The sequence below is a fragment of the Tiliqua scincoides genome, chromosome 1 (genome assembly GCF_035046505.1).
Source record: "Tiliqua scincoides isolate rTilSci1 chromosome 1, rTilSci1.hap2, whole genome shotgun sequence".
Taxonomy (NCBI): Eukaryota; Metazoa; Chordata; class Lepidosauria; order Squamata; family Scincidae; genus Tiliqua; species Tiliqua scincoides.
Window position 1 is genome coordinate 70,062,322 of NC_089821.1, and position 20,971 is coordinate 70,083,292.

The 20,971-nt window shown below is 44.3% G+C and overlaps 3 protein-coding genes across 5 annotated transcripts; 1 reads left to right on the forward strand and 2 right to left on the reverse strand.

Annotated features, from left to right (window-relative positions):
• The first annotated feature begins 285 nt into the window (after nt 1-285).
• On the forward strand, nt 286-18,380 carry MTCH2 (mitochondrial carrier 2). Of its 3 annotated transcripts, none has more exons than XM_066611545.1 (14): nt 286-471; nt 2,884-2,968; nt 3,802-3,908; nt 6,897-6,923; nt 7,186-7,242; nt 8,365-8,422; nt 8,738-8,789; nt 8,988-9,047; nt 9,445-9,538; nt 9,884-9,931; nt 10,495-10,562; nt 12,527-12,602; nt 13,397-13,531; nt 17,958-18,380. In XM_066611545.1, exons 1-13 carry the CDS (start codon nt 289-291, stop codon nt 13,481-13,483), a joined length of 1,002 nt encoding a protein of 333 aa, XP_066467642.1. In that variant the 5' UTR covers nt 286-288; the 3' UTR covers nt 13,484-13,531; nt 17,958-18,380. The 3 variants fall into 3 exon arrangements, with proteins under 3 accessions (XP_066467642.1, XP_066467643.1, XP_066467641.1); XM_066611546.1 differs by having other exon boundaries at nt 13,397-13,512; XM_066611544.1 differs by lacking the exon at nt 17,958-18,380 and having other exon boundaries at nt 13,397-16,033.
• LOC136636609 (basic phospholipase A2 PLA-B-like) lies at nt 1,016-1,564 on the reverse strand. Its single transcript, XM_066611772.1, has one exon. The coding sequence runs from the start codon at nt 1,562-1,564 to the stop codon at nt 1,016-1,018; it is 549 nt and encodes a 182-aa protein (XP_066467869.1).
• LOC136644900 (glycine N-acyltransferase-like protein 3) lies at nt 16,490-20,757 on the reverse strand. The gene is made up of 5 exons (XM_066621112.1): nt 20,602-20,757; nt 19,326-19,433; nt 18,495-18,621; nt 17,942-18,071; nt 16,490-16,916 (listed from the first exon to the last, which is right to left on the reverse strand). Exons 1-5 carry the CDS (start codon nt 20,755-20,757, stop codon nt 16,490-16,492), a joined length of 948 nt encoding a protein of 315 aa, XP_066477209.1.
• Nucleotides 20,758-20,971: the final 214 nt, after the last annotated feature.

Sequence of the window (20,971 nt, forward strand, 5' to 3'; positions counted from 1 at the left end):
GAAACCCAGGACAGGGACTGTCAAAGCAGGTGTAGCCCATAGAGCTAGAAAAAAGGCTAGAGTCACCACACAGTCGCCCATAGAGATAGAAAAAAGGCTAGAGTCACCACACAGTCGCCCATAGAGATAGAAAAAAGGCTAGAGTCACCACACAGTCGCCCATAGAGATAGAAAAAAGGCTAGAGTCACCACACAGTCGCAACCTTGGTCTACCAGAGAGAGACGACCAGGGATTCAGAATCACACGTGCTCACTCCACCGGAAGCTCAGACTGGGAACCGGAAGTCGATGGAAGGGGAAGTCAGCGAAGGGAAGGTCACGTGGGGGAGGCAAAGTGGCTTCTCCTTCCACCCCCTCGGCGGTGCCCGGCGCGGCTGCAGCAGCATGGCGGACACGGCCTCTCAGGTGCTGCTGGGCTCCGGCCTGACCGTGCTCTCGCAGCCGCTCATGTACGTGAAGGTGCTAGTGCAGGTGAGAGCCCCCCCCGCCAGCTGCTGCTTCCCTTCCCCGCATGAACGTGAGAATGCGGGGAGGAAGATGCGTGTCTGGGGCCAGTCGAGTGTCACGACCTCAGGTGCCGCCTGCCTCTCCCAGGGAGGGTCTTCCCCATCCAGGTGGCTGCTGCCTTGTCTCCAGGCTCCTTCCACCAGCCTGGGCAGCCAGCCCTCGTCCACCTGTCTGTGGCTGCACATTTACCTGGGAGTAAGCCCCACCGACTCTCATGGGAAGTGCCTCTGAGTAGGGGTGCACAGGGTTGGGCCTGCGTCTTGAGGCACTGCTCTTCTGAGGGGTGCTTCCCACCACCCTCACACCGAGGAGTAGCACAAAAAGTTGCTTCTGTGGAGCCGGGCCGGGTGTGCCTCGGGGGGTTTGCCTTGACAGCCACAGCCTGGCATGCACAGACCGCTGAAGCAATCCCTGGCGCCGCTTAAATGTACAGACGCTAAGGGGGGATACTGATTTTTATTGGAAAAGCAGCTCGGTTCCTTCCCAAACTTCCCCTTGGGGAACAGCTCTATGAGCCCTGCTTCCAGGCAGTTGGAGAACGGTGGCTTCCCCAGGGCAGGATTTCAGTCCAGTTGCGGTGGATGACTGGGCAAGAATCCTTAGGTCCTTTGCAGAAATCCCCCCTCTTGTAGAAAGAATGCTTCCTCTGGGGCTTTGCTGCCGTCAAGCACTCTGCCAGCTGCTTGTCGCATTCGCAGGCGACCCTGCCGCAGACGCTCGTCGACCGACACTCTGTCTCCGATCCTTTACACAAAAGTTTGTAGCGCTGCCACTTGACTCTCCTATGACATCCCAAGGAGACCCTGGCATGGCGGTAACAGCAGTCATGTAAGAAACAGCACTGATCCACAGCATCTAGGGGGCTGCCCAAACCACCAGTTCCACAGTGGCAGCCATACCGATTGAGTGCAAGCAGTGGAATTTGCAGCCGGTGCCGGTAACACCATAGAGTCAAAACCATCTCCAACACGCTGCGTTTCTCTCGCTGGCTTCCTTTACTATGTCCATGTACCTGAGAGAACAAAACTGCCAAAGCTAACCACAGAGCAGTTCTCATTGCTTTAGCTAGTTTAAGAATTTTTAATTGCTTTGATATTTGTTACCTGTAGCCCTGCTCCCAGGTGTCCCAGTGAGTTCTTCAGTGTCTGCACTGGCTTTATATACCAAGGAGTCCTCTTTCTGCCTTGACTGGTAGTGTCTGGGACACTTCAGGATTCTTCTTTCTGAGCTGCTTTATTTAGTATCTGGCTGCATATTGCTTTTGCCCAGTTGTGGTTTTATGCTCGTACAGTCATTGGCTGAAAAACGTAGCTGCACAGAATCAGCAGCCTGTTTGTACTTGTATTTAGCAGCCTATGTATTTTAGTTCACTTGCCTTCCAATCAGAAATGTAGGTATGGGAAATATATTTGCATTTTCAATGTGTGCGCACTTGCATTCCTGTAACGCAGTGTACCAAGTTTTTGCACAAAAGACAGTTGTGAAGAGATCCACCTCATAACTGCTTGACTGTTTTTATGTGTCAGCTAAAGGGCTGTTGGAGTTGTGTAGCGTGATATCTATCTCAAATATAAATAAATATCACCTGCCTCTGCTTGGAAAACATATTGCCTGCTCTAGCAAATTATAGCAGTAAAAGAGGGTTACAGTGTGCCCGTAAAACATTTTGCTTGAACTACAGAGTTTCTTGCTACAGACTTTCTTGCTACTGAACAAGAGCCGTAAACTAATGAAAGCACATGTTTCCCAGTGTAGTTTGCTCTGATGAATCAAGCAGTGGCTCACATTGTACAAAGCAGATCTGTGTTAGGAGATTCATACATATTTGCTTTAGGGTTTATTATCCTAGTCACAAGAAATTCTTCACTGCAGAGGCAAATTGATCACATCCAAGCAAGCTCTCTGTACTGAATAATTTTTCTGTCATTGGGAAAATGCAGAAAAGAGTGAGAGGAAAAACCTCTGGTGGTAAAGTACAACAGACCTTTTCAGATGGGTTTGCTATGCAATCCATCACTTTATGACTGACTCCATAGTAAAACAAGGTTCAGAATGCAATAATTTGTTTACTTTGTGATGGCACAGCATGTCTAATGTGCCTGCTGAACTTCTTACTACTGAATGTGAGATGCAAACTCTGACAGTATTCTAAATACAATGGGACTGACATTTGAGGCTTACTTGTAGTACAGCACTGGAACTGTCAGTAAGAACAGAAAACCAAGTATATTGTCTTTTCTGGTTCAGCTTGCACCTGTTGGCCAATGGAATAGCTGCACATTGCTGCTAGACTATGTTAGAATTATCTGGGCGAGTGGGCTGTGTGTGTGTATCTCTCTGTTGAGATGGCTGCAGACTGTTCCTTTGTTTTTGAAGGTGGGATATGAACCCCTCCCTCCAACTCTGGGAAGAAATATTTTTGGACGACAGGTATACCAGCTGCCTGGTCTCTTTGCTTATGGTGAGTGTATCATGTGTGGGAACTGTGTATATGCCAAAAATGACCCAAAGCATGATTGAATTGCTGTGATTACTGAACTGCACTTGGCCATCCATGCTTCTGAAGCAGAACTCTTGTGTGTGCTCGGTTTTTCTAGAGGTTCTGCAGCTGCTGAAGAGTGGTAGTGATGTTTATGTAGCTAAAGTTGCAATTGGGGGTAAAGGAGAGGTTTTAGAACTATAGGCAACTTTCTGGCTTTGGTATTCCATTTAGTGAGGCAGAGTGTTGAATGCAATGGTGTAAGGAATATTTGGACAACTAGATCATTGTAGTCTACTGTCTTCCAAATGTCACATGCAGAATGTAGCTTGTACCTTCATGTGCATGTCTCAACAATGCTATATTATCTTCCAGCTTCTGTGGTAATGCTGAGACTGATCTGGTGTTGCCACCTGCTATTGCTAGACAGATCTCAAACTAGTGATCCTGTAACTGTGGTTCTATAGTCCTTGCTATTGTAGGGGCTGAGGTGCACGAGCAACCAGAAATTATTTTAGGTTCAACCTATGTATAGTTAAGCATTCTAAAATCAATGGGACACAAGTGTGCTTTATTGTGTGGTAAATGGTGTCCCTAGTTGTGAATTGATACTGAAGTTTCTAATTTGGAATCGGGGCTTGGGCTTTTCCAAAAATGGGCTGAGCTTTAAAGAACTTCATATGTATGGCTTCACTAGCAAGGATTTCTCACATATTGAGGTTGCTTGCATCTCATCCAGGCGGGTGGGCTGGGTGAAAGGGGAAAAGGTCCATGTTTGAACAGATTCTTATGTCTGTATTGACTCTTGCTTTCAGCTAAACACATTATAAAAGTTGATGGAAGGGCCGGACTCTTCAAAGGTTTAACGCCAAGACTATGCTCAGGAGCTATTGGAACTGTAGTGCACGGTAAAGTCTTACAGGTATCTATATTTGTGGAGAAATTTTTTCACAAACGTATTTCACAGTCTTTATCTTGTTTTGTCTGCAAAAAAACTTTTCTGAGGCAGGCCACTTATTCCAGAGTTCTTCTAAGAAGGCGCTAGAGTCTTTTTGACTGTCTGCCAGTAGAGATTTTTGAAGTATATAACTGAACTGAATGAGTGAAAATTGGTATGTATGCTTTAGAACAGTGGTTCCCAAACTTTGGCTTGGGTTCTACTAGTGGGTCCAAACCGATTTTTGGTGGGTTGCGAAACTGACAAGCTGAGAGCCAACAAGGAAAATTTATTAAGCCCTATGGAAAGCGAAGCAGAACAGCATGTACACATTTACTCACGAGTAGTAGTAGAGTGGTCAATGGGCAGGCCAAGGGGAATGCAGTGCCACCAAAATGAACCCGATGTGATGATCAGATTGCTCAACAAATATTCCAGGAAGTGTTCCTTCCGTCATAGCTAAAAGGATAAAAACAAAGACTTGAGAAGCTGGTAAAGTAGAACTATTTTCAAGTCTCATAAAGCTAGTGGGTCCTGACAGAGTGTCATTTAAAAAGGTGGGTACCAGTGCTAAAAAGTTTGGGAATCACTACTTTAGAATGATTTGTATGTGATTCATGCATATCAAATGCAGTACTGTTAGAACTTTCTTTTGAAAGAGATTAGAGATTTAAGTCAGTGCTTGAGACTTAAATTCTATACATATTTATTTCAAATTAATGAAGGGCCTTGAAATGTTGACTGACTGTAGTTGCCAGTCAAAATCTGTGGTTGCCAAGACGCTCCCTGTTCCCCAGTGGAAGAGGAGCAGAGTCTTCTCTCTAATGTGACAGTGAACTATGGAGCACCTTCAAAATGCAACCCATCATGGGCTAACTCCAGTCCTTGTCCTGAGCTTGGAGCTAGAGAGGAAGTGGGGAATTGTCTCTATACTTGCACTGTGCTTTGGGTGTGCTTCAAGAGGCCTCCAGCTTGTTTTAGACTAGCTTTAGCCTGTCTCCTGAGCTTGAAGGAGGGCGGTTGACCTTGCAAACGTGCTGCACTTTTATTTGCTGTTACATATGAGCAGAGCCAATAGCACTTCGCAATAACTTGCATGGTATTGAACTGCAAGTCGAACTGTGTTTGATTGTATTTAGTGTCTTCAGCCTGAGAGTGAAAAGGAAGGTACTTATCAGTTTCATGCTTTAAATTTAAGTGGATCTATTGGTATCTAAACTACTTCTTCATAGATCCTACAGTTTTTGATTAAATTTAGTTCAAGTTTTTCTGTGGGCTGCCTAGATTCTGTGGCTAGTTTGTTAGGCCAACCTATAAACAGCAGTTCCAAATCTGTAAGGCCAGTTTTCCTCATTTAGTTACACAGATGGATGGGCAGGGCTTCTAACCCTTTAATTGTGTTGGCTGTGGAACTCTTGTTTCAGATGTTTCAAAAAGGGCACACTGCTTTCAGGAATGAAGCTGAAAGAATCCAGTCTAACCTATAGGCATGGAAACTGTGGTGTGGAACTGAAATGCTCCTTGGGGCAAGTGCTGAACACATAATGAAGGATAATTGCGGGATAATTGTGCAAATGTTTAATTTAAATGTTTAAAAAGCCCTGCAGAAGTCTGGTGTTGCTTATGAGCAAAAATTAAACAAGAGTTTAAAAAGTCACATGACCGTTGCCATTAGAAGCAGTGCAGTTGTCTGACTGAAGATGTTTTGGAGAGAGATAACATTAGAACAGGTCTTTTCAAACTGGGGTGTCATGACGCCTCAGTCTGTGGGCCCTGGCCTCTGCCCCCTTAAGGGGCGGGGGTAGCCTGGAGGCAGGGAGGAGGCAGTGGCACGATCCCCAGGATTGCACCGCTCAGGGGGTGGCAGGGGCTTGGGTGCACTTACCCAAGCCTCCTGCAGCCTCCCCAGGGTGCGGGGAGCCCGGTGCGAACCTATGGCAGGGCTCCCCGCAGCAGTGAAAGTGAAAGCGGAGTGATCGCACTCCACTTCAGCTTTAGTGGAGGCGGGGTGCAATCGCTCCGCTTTTACATTCACTGCTGCAGGGTAAGTGCACCCAAGCCCCTGCAGCCCCCTGGGCAGCGAGATCCTGGGGATCACGCCGCTGCCTTCCACCCGCCCCTGCTGCCTCCCCTCCCCACCCCCACAAGCACTTACAGTGGCTTAAACTCTCCAGGATAGTTTGAAAACCACTGCATTAGAATAATAGAGGTTTACGAGGTGATGTTTACTGATGAAAATTTTGTAATCTGGTTTTAATTGACCTGCTTTCTCTCCATGTTAGTATCTTCAGCGAAAGTAATATTTCTAAACAGAGAGGTCTCTAGAGGAACATATTCTTACAGCTATGAGTTCTGAAAGGAGGAGCGTGCAACATTGTAACAATGTTTGCATCAGTTTTGCAACCATCTTCCTGGTCTGAATGTGCCTGCTCTCTGGGGCAAAGGTGGGAGTAGGCTAGTTCTTTGGCTTAGAGAATGTACTTTGACCTGGAAGGTGATTTCAGCCTAGATTTTGTCCTACTGAAGTGCAAGGTGCTTTTGTTTTTACAAGCCAAGATCTTTTTTTTGTTCCCTAAAGGTGCATAAACAGGCAGTCTGAAAATAGATTTTTAAATTGGAGGTGCCTGTGGAGCCGATAACCCAAGGGAGCCAAAGAAAAGTGGCTGTGTCACAAGTCAGTCTTAGCCCAAGGGAAAATTCCTTCACAATCCCCAAATTTAGCAGTTGGATGGTGCCTGAAGCAGATCCTTTACTGAGTGTCCTCGAAGAAAATCAGCTGTCATCTCCTTGGCCCCAGGGAACTTGCAATCTAAAATCAAGAATGGGGACAACAGAAGGAGGGTGTGAGGGATGTGTAAGGAGAGAAGAATTCAGGTAAAGGTGGTTGCACATGCTTAACATTTGGTTACAATTGAAAATGAGAACTGAGGGGATGCATCTTTGGCTCATACTTTTTATTTTCCTCCAATCTAGCACTGCCAGGAAGCTGACCATGCTGAGGTATGTTGGTGCTATGTTCTTTGCATGAGTTGCTTCCTGCTTGCCCTGGGAAGTGATTGTTCCTCCTTCATCTTTTTTGGGGTAGTGGGAGATGTCTGTGATCTGAGTTAGACAGTGTGTGAAGCAGTGCACCTGTGCAAAGTGTGGGGCTGTGCAGAATATCCTTATGAAAGCAAAACCCAATGAGGGAAAAACCCATAAATGCCTTGTATAGAGATGCTACCTCCACATGGTTTCTAAAGCTTTCTGTCTTTTGCTTCAGGAACAAGGGAGCAACTGCAAGGAACCTGGATCCTCCCTGCAGCAAGTTATTAAAGAGGTGAGACACAGGGCTTGTTTTCTGTGGAACAGGCCAGATGTAGATGCAGTAGGAACTGGCAGTCTGCTGATGGTTTGGATTCTGCCCTAATGAGGCTGAGATGACTTCTCAGCAGAGCTGGACATCTGTTTCTCCAACATCTGCCTCTACTGTACTGATGGGGGAGAGCAGATGGAGGACATTCATGTTGCAGGGACACTGTGTGCTCCTCATAAAGGAGCAGAATTTGTCTCAGCTTCAACTAGTTCAGTGCTTTATATTTTCCCTTGCAAGTGAACAGCACCATGGGGTGAGGGCAAAACCATCTCCTATGCAGGATGTGGGCTGCAGCCCATTTGTAGCATGTTTCCTTTGTTGAATGGAAGTCATTGAGAACTACTGCCCAATGGAATTGTAACCCTCTTTCCCACCCCACCTCACCCTCTCCAGTACTTTTGAAGCTGGTTATGCACTTTGCTTAGTCTGCAGGGCATGTTTCTGCAGGCTGACACATCAAGCCTGGTTTTGTTAATTCGCTAGAATAATTGTAGCACTAACCCCCTCTTCAGAAGGATGAATAACATGGAGTGGATGGTAACTTGTAATTTAACAGTGTAATACTTGTAATACAGTGTAATATTTGAAGCAACCTGCCTTCTTCAGTTTCCTCTTGCTGTGTTGTGGTCCTCAGTACTTAAAAGCTTCCAAACAAAACATCCGCTGTCTCCATGTTTCTTAAAGAACAGGATTCATCTGGTCAAGGTGGTCCTAGTTCTCTCTAGATCAGGTAGCTAGAAGAATCCCATCTGATATGATATAATGAACAATGGGATCCCCCTGGGAGGATTGTACCTAATGTGAGGGAAGTTCAATCCTCTCCAAATAAGCCACAACTTGCTATATTATGCCTCTCAGTTGAAATCATCCTTAATCTGCAGAGGAGTTGGACTACTCTGATGATAGAGTAACTGCAAAATGCAGCTGTTGTAACATGAATGTTTCAAATTATAATCCCACCTCAGCAGAAGTAAGGCAACCTGGGGAGCTGGAGCACAAGCTATCTCATGACTTTTTGTCTGTCCCTTTAGTAGTCAACCCCTGTGCTTTTCTAGTGACTTAACCAGGTCTTTGCTCTTGTCTTAGACCTCTCAAGAGATGATCGCACGCTCTGCTGCCACGCTAGTAACTCACCCATTTCATGGTATGTATGGCCTAGTAGCTTTTTGGTCACCACCTTCCTACATTTGCCTCCCAGCATTAATCTCAGGAGGGAGGAGCATTGCTGCCATCTCTGCCATGAGCTATATGTCTGGGCAAATAAAAAAAAAAGATCAAGAAGCATACAGTCTTGTCCCTTCAGGGCCACTGTTTCATGAGTTTGGCATGCATGCCTTTTAAACCATTGGGATTAATGCTGTGATAGTGTTCATTAGTGACTTAGTTTCTTGGGTGGTCCTGAATAGAGGAGAGGAGGGAAAGTTTCCCTCGCTGACATTCCTCTGTCCTTGTCCTCCAGTGATCACATTGAGATGTATGGTGCAGTTCATTGGCAGAGAAACCAAGTACAGGTATGTGCATATTTGTGAGCCGGGTTAATTTAGGTTTTCAGCCACAAAGCTAATATTACTAATTGGAAACAGTAAAGAGGCCAGAAAGCCATCCAGGAGGTTTCCTGTCGTTGGATGAGACAGTTGCAGATTGGGGAAGTCACGTTCATTTCTCTGTACCTGTGGAGTAATTTGATGCATTTCTCTTTTAATTTTCAGTGGGGTGTTTAGCTCCTTTGCCACCATTTACAGGGAAGAGGGCATTCTTGGATTTTTTGCGTGAGTACTTGCCACAAGGGTCCATACAGGGTGGGCTGAATTTTGCAGAGTTCTCTCAGAGGGAGCACAGACAGTTGCTGGGGAGCGGAAAGGCCTGCTGGTGGGCTTCACCATGGGAAGCATCTGGCTGGCTGTTGTGGGAAAGCAGATGCTGGAGTGAGGTGGGCCTGTTGTCCTCCCTGTCAGGACCTTTCTTTTGAAACCCCCCATCCCATGCTCCCAGACTGCGTAAGGAGAATGAGAACTTGCTTAGAGGAATATTTGGCAAAATGCTTTGCACTTGCTTGATGAGTTTCTGATTATGTGGGTGTGGCCACAGCTCTTCTCTTGAAGAGTGGATTGAGCCCTTTCTGTAGGCTGTATGTAACCTTTTCACTTGCAAGCGCTTCTCTTTCAGGGGCCTTATACCTCGCCTGCTTGGGGACATCCTGTCCTTGTGGCTCTGTAACATGCTGGCCTACCTCATCAATACCTATGCACTGGAGAATGGGGTACGTGAGTACTACTTGCAGTGTGACATGCAGGGTGTGGTAGGTGGTTTGCTGGACAGAAAGGCAGTTGTGAAGAGCACATCTTCCTGGAGTTGGTCAGTCTGGAGGGGTTCCCATTCTAGTGCTGCTGTAACATCCTCCTCCGTCCCTGTTGAACAGTGTTCTTGCTGTCCATATCTTGTGAATATTATATTGTGATTGGGTCAGATTTGGTGCAGGGGGTACATTAGCACTCATAGGCAACTCTTACTTCTATTGTGCCAGACCAGGGGCTAGGATGTAATTGGGAATGACTGCTGCTAATGGTGAAAGAGGGTTGTGTTGATTGGTTTCTTTTCTTTCTAGGTCTCCACCATGACTGAGATGAAGAGCTATTCTCAGGCTGTCACAGGAGTATGTATACAGTCCATTTCTTTCTGTTTGTGGGCAGGGTGGGAGGAGAGCAGGTCTTACTTACACAAACATTAGGCTTGTGGATTGACTCTTGTACATTTTAGTCCTGGGGTTGCAGTGGGTGAATTGGGGAGATGCTGGTCCCTTTGACAGTGCAAGGAACTACTGATATTTTTTTGCAAGATGCCTTGTGTTCTCTATACAGTACTTCTATCCAAAATAACTCCCTGGGGGGGATTATACCTATTTACCAGTAAGATCTTCTTTATCTAGTGTCATGCATTTAAACAAGTGCTCAAACTATTGTTGGGTTTATAATGAACAGCTGCCTGCCCTTTCCTTGTTCTTCATTATTACTATCAATGTAAGCTTCTGGCTGGATAAGAATTACCACTGTAATAATTCTGTTGAACACTTGCTCCTTACAAATTGGGGCAGCTGTTAAAATATGCTACAGTTCTTAAAAGGCTCTGCCATTAAGTGTTGTTCAGCCTGGTGGGGCATGTGGTTAGCAAACTGGGATGCTCTTTGCATTGGTACATCTTGCCATTTTGTACTTGCAGTTCTTTGCCACAATGCTGACTTACCCTTTCGTACTGGTCTCAAATCTGATGGCCGTCAACAGTTGTGGGTGAGTGCAGAAGTATCTCTTCCTCTAAGTTGGCTTTTGACTTTGTGCTTATTTTCAAATGTATTGTAACCAGAGTTTTTCCCTACATAAGACAAAGAGGGTTTAGCCACGTGCTATGCTTTGCAACTGTTCTTTCCACATTTTCAGCATCTGCCCTTAGGAGTGTTTGTACCACAGTACACAGAGCTAGAAAATAGACTCTTTGACATTCTCTTTAGGCAGTAGTTGGAAAGACTCCTAGAATATTTATAAAGCTTTAATTTTTAAAGTACTGTGGTCAAAGAGCCTTCCTTTTTCTTTGCCCTGCCTATATCCAAAATAGCTGTGGCTAGAAAAAGAATGCTGTGCCTCAAGGACTTGAAATCTGCACACATGTGTTTATCGTTACGTTCTGGGCAGAGCATTTTAGGGGTCTCGGACGCTTGCAGGCAACTATAAATCCAGTAACCCTATATACATTCATATTGATACCAAGGTCTACTTGGTAGAGTTTCACTCTCAAGTGTGTGAAAGGGTCAGAAAACAAGGTGGTTTTTTTTCCCTGTGTGTGTTCCTCCCCCCCCACCCCGTACAGTTTTATTTTACCAGGTAATTGATGGATGTTAAATGAGTCTAAGGACATAAAAATAGAAAACTACAGAACCTAGTTGAAGCACCTTGGAACAATTTCTGATCCAGAAAAAGGCAAAATACTGCCACGACAAGGTGACTTTTTCCTGTGGTAACCAAAGGCCAACCTAGACTGGGAGTGAGTAGTCATTGCCTCTTGGTATCTCACAATCAGGACATTAAGGCAATAGGTCTCCTCTGTTTCCAGTATCGACCTGATAGGGGGTTCTTTTTAGCTATTATGTTGATAGCTGTTGTTCAGTGAACAACCCCATGAATTTGTCTAGTTCTTCTTGAAAAGCCATGTACACTTGTGGTCATTGCCATGTCATGTGGTAGTAAATTCTGTGAGTCAGTTACTTATGTTCATAAGTGCTTCTATTTGTCAGTCCTCAACATATCGCCAATCATTTTCTGTGAGTTTCTAGTAAAGGGTGTATTAGTACACCAAATTCTAGGACAGGGTATCTAGAAAGTCCTTGTGGAACTTCAGTTCTGTATGAGATTAAAAACGATTCATAAAATGCATTTGAAAAGCAATTTATTCCAGTTTTAGCGTCTTTAATCTTAGGATTGTTAAGTTTCAGTATATCCACCATAATTGTGGATACAAAGCATAATATGACATTTGACATTCCACAAATATGTCCTGCAGTTGTGTTTCAGTTATGGCATCAATCACATCAGTTAGCGTGACGATTGTTTAAAGACCGAGGGTTTTGATGAATACACTACACTTTTAACATATCCCTATAGGGAAAAGTCCATTTGAGACAAATCTAGTAAGCAAGATGGTCAAGCAATTGGCCTACGTCTTCCAGTGCCTCTGTCTAGGGAAAACTTTATTTTAAAAGCTGTGAACACAGTGAGTATGGTGTACCATCATGCTGAAAAATGATACTGGCTATAAGAATTGTCTCAGTTCTGTACTTCTATAGCATTACCAGAGGTTGCAATTTATTGTCTCTTCTGCTGAAACCATTCGGTATAGTGAGGGATAGATTATCCTTTATAGTGGGGAGAGGGAGATTGGAGTGCATTTCTTTGTTCATAAAAAGCTGGAATAAATTACCTCTCTAATGGATTTTATGGGATTTTTAATCTCATTTAGAACCTATGTTAATATTTTAAACTGCACAGGACGTTACAGACACCCTCTATTATAAAAGATACTCTGCAGGCATGTTGGCTGTGCTCCTTGTTGGCATGTTGGCACTCAAGCCTGAGTGCTTTTTTTTTTTCTTAGAAGTTTAGCCAGAAGTTGCTTTGGAAGCTGTATCTGGGCTGCTGCTTTGTAAGCAGATGGGCAAATGGGTTATGTATTCGAAAAAATTTGACCTTCTGCTCTTTTCCAGTCTTGCTGGTGGCCTCCCCCCTTATGCGCCAGTTTATCCCTCCTGGTTAGACTGCTGGAGCCAGTTACGCAGAGAGGTATGTTTGAATTGCCTGTCTTTTCTTTATTGGACTGTGAAGTTTTATCCTGGATGTATGATATTGGTGATGCAATGGGTAGGAAGTAGGGACTTTGCAAGTGAGCTCTCTAAGTGGTTCAGACTCTTGGACCTTCCAAAGGAGAATGCCAGACAAAAATGTCATTGTGTGCCCTGGAATGCCCTCCTCCCTTTTCGATGCATTCCATCTGTCATACCAAACCCATCTATGCTAGGGTAGGCATAACAAGCTTGCCAAAAGGGCTGACCTCTATAGGGGCCTTTGCAGGATGGGTCTTGGTCTTTTGCATTTCCAGTCTACCAATGGAGGAATGGATTTAGAAATTGCTTGTGAATGGTTAAGGCTGAGTCAAATGTATAGTAGTCAGTGTGGTATGAGACTGTGTACCATCTCAGAATTTATGTGAAGAGTTGTATATGGGCAAGTTCTTAGTCTAGCTTTCCTGACATGCAAGTGTTACATGTGGAATGTGATCATGAACTTGATAAGGAAAGTCATTATTTACAAATTGTTAGCCATGTGAATTCTGAGGTGATACCAAGACTGTCATGTCACTGTCTCTACATATGAAGCATACTTTGATGTTGGAAAATATGTCTGGATTGCTTCTATAGACTGGACAGGTAGTGGTCCTTCACCCCTACCAATGCATTCTCAAAATAATCCCATTTTGTCTTCAGAATGCATTTTGGAAACTAATTTTCTGTTGGCCCCTCTGGGCTCTCTCTCTCTTCAGGCCCCCTCACACACTTTCTTTTTCCTCACTTCTGCAGGGCAACATGAATCGAGGGAGCAGTCTCTTTTTCCGGAAGGTGCCCACAGGGAAGCGATATGTGTGGGAGGAGAAGAGATTTCACTGAGTCCTGGGCCTCTTGTGGGGCTGCCTCAGGTGCACAGAATTTAAGGCAGTATGGTGATTTCTATACAGTTTTTTATATAAAAAAATAATCATTTAATTCTGGGAAACAGAGCTGGCTGTGACTGAGCATGACTTTAATAACTGAGGTGTGAGGGGAGCTTCCGTTTTTATCTCTCAGATCAGTGTGTGGGGTGGGGGCTGTAGAGAATGAAAACATGGGTGGGGGAAAAATGACTTACTCTGTTGTGGCATGAAGGAATCCTTTCTCTTTCTCAGAGAGGAAGGAGGCCTTGGCTGCTAGGAGTACAATCCTCCTCCACTTTCTAATGGATTATATACTGTCTTGAATGTACTACAGGCTGGTGGAGAACATCGTGGTGAGCTTTTCCTCCCTTGGAAACACACTACTTGTGGGGTGGGGTTTCATTTTAGTCTGTGCACACTGGCAGCTGGATTGATCTGGAGGAAGTAGGCCAATAGCTTTCTCCTGCACTCAGACAAGGTATATTCTAGATGTCATCCCTCCAAACAGATAGAAGCACATGACATTAAAGTGAGGCTTGGAAAGTCTACAAGTCAAATGCAAATGGTTATTTGGTTAGACTATTACATTTTGTCAAGGCTGTTGTGTTAAAATCAAGCAAGTATTGTGCCTCTAAGGAATGATGGAATGTGCCTCCTACCACCCTGGTAACTCTCCAAGCTGGTTTTCATGGGGTGGCCACCACAAAGAGAAACCACTTGAAATAGCTCCACATGGCTACTACATGGAGAACAGTCGGTGTGCAGTTGCTCATTGTGTATATCAGACCAGGGCAGAAGGTCGATCTCTGAGTGACCTGCAGAAGATCAGGATGGTTCTGACCAATTGTGTCAACAGTAGCAACTACACAAAGGCTTCTCTTGCTGTTCCACCCCCAAATTAGGCTGCTGAAGCAGAGAGTTTTGAGGGGAAATCAGGAGTGGTTTTTGTGTGTGAAAAGGGCTATGAGTTCTGTTGTGGTATTGAAAACAAATTCCCGGGCTGAGTACATGCTCAAGGGTAACTTGTTCCTTCCTTCTGTGTCTCTGCCTGTCCTTCTGAGCTATTCTTCTGCATCTGGCTACAGTGGGTGGACCTTGGGATTTTAGTATAAAACAGATCCAGGAAGTCTGCCTAATTCAGGCGTTGGCAGACTTCAGCCTTTCCCTATTAAAAAAAGACAAAAAATTGTCTATTAAAAAAAGATAGTTTGCGATATTGTGGAGAAACATTGCCTAGTTCTCCCCATTATGAGCTGTTCTACACAAATGGCTTCCACCCTGTGGTCACTGCCATGTAGAGTGATCTGGTCTTCGTCAGGCTGCTGTAATATGCAGCTGAAGTGCTGCAACACCTCAGGAACAAGTCTCTGCATCTCATCTGACATTTATGTAGGAGCTCTGAGAGAACGGGTTAACAATAAGCAATTGTATTTGGAAAGTGACCTCTCTGCTAGAAGACTGAAAGGTGTCAAAAATGATCCCTTGGAAACAAGAGACTCTAGAAGAGATTGAGTTATCCTGAGAACTGTGCCTGGCAAAACTGCTACTGAAATGCATGATAACAGAACTACTGGCAGTGCAGACTGTGATAGGCTGATCCAGTATGCTAGTAGAAAAATTCTATTAGCATTCTTTGTCTTAATAAAGTTGTAGACAGTGTGACTGGACGCCACAATTTATTTAGACTTTTGTTATGGTCCTACAAGCAGGTCAATGCAGAAGAGGCGGGGAATAATCCTCTATCCCTGTTCATTTGTTGTCCATCACCTAATCTTATATGGTATAGCATGGGCTTCTTCTGTGATATCAAAACAAAAACATACATAATACTGTTTATCATGTTAACATTTCCAAACCTGAATTCTGCATTGTTGGGAGAGAGAGGTTGCTTTGTGCTACGTTCTTTCCCCACGCTGAGGTGTAACCTTCAAACAAATGTGCAGATCTTGTTTACAAAATGAGGAAAATAGCTGAGTTTCCATTCACATTTTCTGCTTTTGTAGTCCTTGCCTTATGTGTGCTCTCTCTGCTTTTTTTGTGGTGTGGAGAAAAGCAGCTGGCTATTGGGTCCCACATGTCACTAAATGGGGGTCAATGAAGGCATCCTTCTCTTATCCCCCCTCCTGGTGACTATCATATGTCTGAAAGATAAGAGTAAAAAATATATAGGACTAGAGAAGCAGCTAGTTATATTCTGACCTGATGAGACTACTAGTAGGATATTTTTTAAGAGGGAAAATGTATGGGGGTGGGGAGTTTAGTGTAATTATTTCAGAGAACACACACCCATATAACTTTCCAGTAAATTCTTGGCACTGGACTAGGGTCATTGAGAGTCAGGTAAGACCTCCTTTTGTTGGTTCTAGCATAGTAATGTAATTCTGTCATCTTTAAATTTCATGAGTATTGATAACAGCTTTATAACTATGATGAAAAAATGAGACAGATCCTTGTAACATCCTGTTTGAAATACTTTGTACTGAACAGTGAAATGAGTGGTGAATGAAATGAACAGTGAAATGCTGCATCTGCTGGTCCTTAAGCCAATCTGTGTACATTTTTCAAATGTAGACAAGTATCACAGAATAATATTGTGTTTAAAAGCAAATATTTTATCTGAAATATCTTGACAGAAAGAGTTGCATCAACTACATTTAGAATATTAAAATTGCTTTTCTTAAGGTACTATTCATGACCTTCTGGCACTTTTCTCACACTTTGGAGAACAGGTACTCGATCAGACCATAAATCTAGAGTTACATTTCCAGTTAGTCAGACAGAAGCTTATAACTTACCAGGAATTCCTGTAAAGTTTGTCATTTGATTGGCCCTGGCTTAGCAGCTAGGAGGCTTCCCTGAAATTCAGCTGTCATGAAAAACCATAAGAGTGTAGAAACATAAGGTTTCTTCCATATGGAATATGGGAGAAATGTCATCAACTTGTATTTTCAGGGACATAACAATTAATTAACCTAGAGAGTCTCTATTGGTTACTCAAAGAGCTGGTCACAGCGGGAATGTGCAAGTCATAAGACAGGAAGCAAGCAGTGAAGCAGGCATCAAGACCTTGCAGGGCTTTCTTCATAGGTGTGTTGTCTTCTAGAACATCACCATACGCTGGGTAACTGAGACTCTGTACTTTCTGGGCCAGTGCTGCTATCACCAGCTGAATATAGCCTTTGCCACGGTGAGCTGGCATAGTGTAAGCATGGGTTAAACACCCAAACTGATCCAGTAGGACCCAAGAGATAGGACAACCTGTAGCATCTAGAAGGCAACTGCTGGGGAAGCAGCAGATTAATTGAGTTAGATAGTGAAAGCTCTGCTCACTGCCCCCTATACTCCAGGTCTCGTTCAGCAGGGTGGCATGAGTGGTGTTGAGGGATGAGAGCTTCAGGTCTGAGCCTAACCTGAAAGAGGAATGGAAGATTAAGACCAGTCTATACAAGAAAAGCTAAGGTATTAAAGAAGCAAAGTGGTGGGATTATGGGCTTCTTGCAATCACCTCAAGCTAAAAATGACATACAAGCTAAAACCTTGAACCTTGGCAGTGTCCCTGGATCCAGGTGAGCCCTTCAAAACAGGATCATTCTTCTTCCATCTCTGCCAGTACAGAGAACTAAAGGGTCCTAAGGCTGCAGCTCCTACCAAAGGCTATATTTCCCCCATGAATAATTAGAGGGGGAGAGGTTAGCTCCTGCCTTATTAGCATGTCATAGACATAATATTAATTTGGACTGGTACTAGGATATACCTGTCTTTACATAAGTGGTGCCAAAAAGTGTCTCTGTGTTCTTGCTGTATCTTCTGCAGCAGAATAGATATGTGTACTGTATGCCACTTTGGTTTGGTTTTGCACCCTCTGCTGGAATTATTTTGAAGGCATGCCATCAGTAAGTGGCCCTGTGCAAATACTATTAGTGTATGGAGTTGCTGTACTAAAGAAGAGAGGCATGCATTTGTGGGAGTTGTTTATATTTTGCAGCCCGTATTCTGCACCAACCCTACAGCAGGGTTCAACCCCTTGATCCATTGTGTAGATCTCTGTCCAGTAAGCATGCTGAACTTTACTAACTTATTTTTGTAAACCTTCCAAATAGAATTCATATCGCTGCAGGAATTTTTCCTTCTACTGCAGTGTGAACGAGTACTTGTATAGTTAAAACTTTTCTGCTTCGATCACTAGAAGTGTGCAAGCCTGAGTCTGCTGAAAATATGACTTAAGCTTTGTGCTAGTTTTCTGGAACGATCACCTTTAGGCCTTGAGTCTGTTTCCTCTTTTCAGTCCTTTCCCCAGCTACAGACTTCCCAGGCAGTGGTGGCCCTAAGAGGAAAGGTCTCTATTGCCCTATAAGTTACTACACCATTGGCAACTCTCCGTAGCTTGTACTGCTAGTCACAGCCCCTGCCGCATAGTGTTATGAATGTCACATACATGGTTTTGGTTTCAGGCAGATCAAGTGGCTTCTGCAGAACAAAAACCCGGGTTTGAGACACCAGCTTTGTAGAGAAGTGCTTGATGGCTGCTAGGCTCTGAGACGTCTGACACACACCATCCTGCAGACCTGGAGAGCAGAAAATGGCATTAGAGTGGAACTTGAATGAGATTAGGTGTGCAAGCCAAAACAATATCTCTTTTTTAGACAGCTGTGTAAACCAATATCTGTTCAGATTCAAAAATGTATGTTTCTAGGGTTTGATTTATACACTGTAGTTATGGAAAAGGCAACATTGTGATTATCTTGAGGAAATGTTGGTCTGACTACTAGATGTACTATACTAACAAACAGAGAGATGTCCACTATGCCAAATCAAATGAGTAGCGGCTTTAATATGTATTCAGTGTGCTTAAATACATATTTCATATACTGATATAGTGTAGACATCTGTATATCCGCTTACCTGTACTATTCAGTTTTTTGTGCCTTTATATGGAATACCTCTAGGGTTTTGAAAATTCTGAAAGTGCCAAAACCCGGATGTCTTACCCTGAAGTAGGAATTCTTGGTCCCAGTCAATGGCATCAGTATCTTTAACCAACTGCTTGTAGGAGTCCAGGTTTCTATAGAAAACTGCACAGGATTGGGAAAAGTAGTTGGTTTCTGATGGAGCTCTCTGGACAAGGGCACACAGGAGAGTTGGGAAAGAGATAACATTCCTTTGTACATACTACCTCTGATGCAAATATCTCTCTATCATGCCATACTGGCTGCAGCTGTTGGCTGTTTTGGAAGAGCCAAATGTCTTCTTCCCTCCCCCCACACTTTCCCAACATCCAACCTACAATCTTTGCATAGCATGTAAATGTTTGTGAGTGCTGTATGAAAAGTGCTTATGGAAATGGACGCCTACTGGATTATACCCACTGCACTGACAACAAAGCACGATTTCTTATGCTTGTGAGACCGTGCCCCCCACCATTGTATGTGCATTTCCCCCTCACTCCCCTATTCATATAAGGAGGCAGAAGTGATATCTTCTCTCCTAGCAGAAATGTGTGTGTGAACACATGCACACTAAATTATTGCATGGGCACAAAATCTCAAGTTGTTGATACCGTATTGAAACCAAAGTGGTACAACAAAACACAGGGGCAGGTTGCTTGAAAAGGCAGGATGAAGCAGGGCAGGGAATTCTGGCTTTGTCCGTCTCTGCAAACGATAGTGCCTTCACCTCTCTTCGACCAACCTTGTCCCATTGTAGCTGGTGCTGCTTAGCATGCCTCAACTGAAATGGTCAGTCCCATGTCAGTGCTGCTTGAGCAACAAAGGCAGGCATTCCTCTCTTTGAGGCCCAGCATCTCCCATCCCCAAGTATACCTCTCTCTGGGGCCGTGCAATGACAACTTGGAAACTGGGCCAGGAGTCCATAAGTACCTCCTGATGAAAAGGGTTTCCCCGACAGATGTTCACTACAGTCCCGTGGACCTGGTGGGGCCGGAGAAAAAACCATATTTCAGCTATCTTGACATAACAAAAGTATGAAGGGGGAAAAAAACACATCCACTCTCAAACTAGTATAATTTAGAATGTTTATATATTGTTTTTTAAGAAAGAAAGTTCAAAGTGGTTTACATAGTGAAAGAAAGAAAATCATTCCCTGTCCCAAAGGGGCTCACTCTAAAAAGAAGTCTTTCTTTTTAGAATGTGAGCCCCTTTGGGTCAGGCATTAGCCAGGGACACTAGAGGAATGATTGCTGGCCCCCTGCTAAACAGGAGCAATCCCCACTTAAAAGGTGTCTCTTCAGCCAGTCATCAGGGCATACTGTAATGTGTCCTTGTGTCCTTTGCAAAGCAGTTGCAAATATTGAGGCCAGCTCATCAGCATTTGAATTATTGGTTTCAAGTGACTGATCCTTGATCTCTTAAAGTTTCCAGCTTGCCTTAGTAATAGTCACTCCCCTTCCTTCACCTGTTTTCTGTAGAGGGCAGAGCCCTAAGTTGTGAGCTAGTTATGGCAAAAGAACCAGACCACTTCTGTTGCTCACTGTCTTTGTGATCATCAACCTGTGGGTCACAACCTCAATGGGCGTCATGGCAGCTTCACTCTCACTTATTTTCACAATGACCTATGGAGCAGAATGGCACCAGTGCACTCTAGAGAGTTGAGCAACCCGGGATGTGATTACCGTGACCTGGAAGGGGCAGGGTCAGCTGCAGCAGTTGTCAGCTTCATTTTGGGCCAGGCCAATGCCTCTTGACCAGAGAAGCTGCTGCTGCCCCAGGAGAAGAGCCAGGAATGTAGCTTGTTAAGGGCTGGGCTGCCGCTTGCAATGGTGGCCTTGGCCACGTTCTAGGACCCCTGACATTGAGCACCACAGAAGGTGGCATGGAGCCAAGCAGGTGGTGAGAGGACAGGTCAGAAGTGACACACCAGCAAGGCCAGAACAGTTGAAGACCACTGGTCTTTATCATGGAAGAGTGAATCAAAGAGAAGAGTGCCACAGTCTGGGCCCCTTATAGGAATGCCCAGAATAATTACTAACTAGGCAGGGTGTGTTGCTAGGGCCTCTAACCTGGTAAACTTAGTAGTGTCAGCCAGTGGTGGTGTTCTGAGTCTGTGCCCAAGAGAAACCAGAGGAAGAGACCATCTCACCTTCAGGGACTCAGGGAAGCAACTCTCCAGCTCTTTTTTCAGTGCCTTCAGCTCATCCAGATTGTCCAACACTGGCATTCTCAGGGTAGCCTGGGCTGCCACAACCTCTGGATACTGAAAGTTAACACTGTAGAGGATGGCAGTGTTGACAAGCATAACTTATACTGTACTTTCTTTGCTGCAATCAGACCCATGACAAGACAAAACGCATGCACACACATCTACAGTAGATATGGGACAGGGCTGCTATTCACTTATTCCTTTGTCTCTTCCTTGGTCCTGATTGTGAGACCTCAGTCTATATATTGACAGACTGATAAGATGGATAGTAGGCTCACAATCGGGACCAAGGAAGAGACAGATTAAAGCA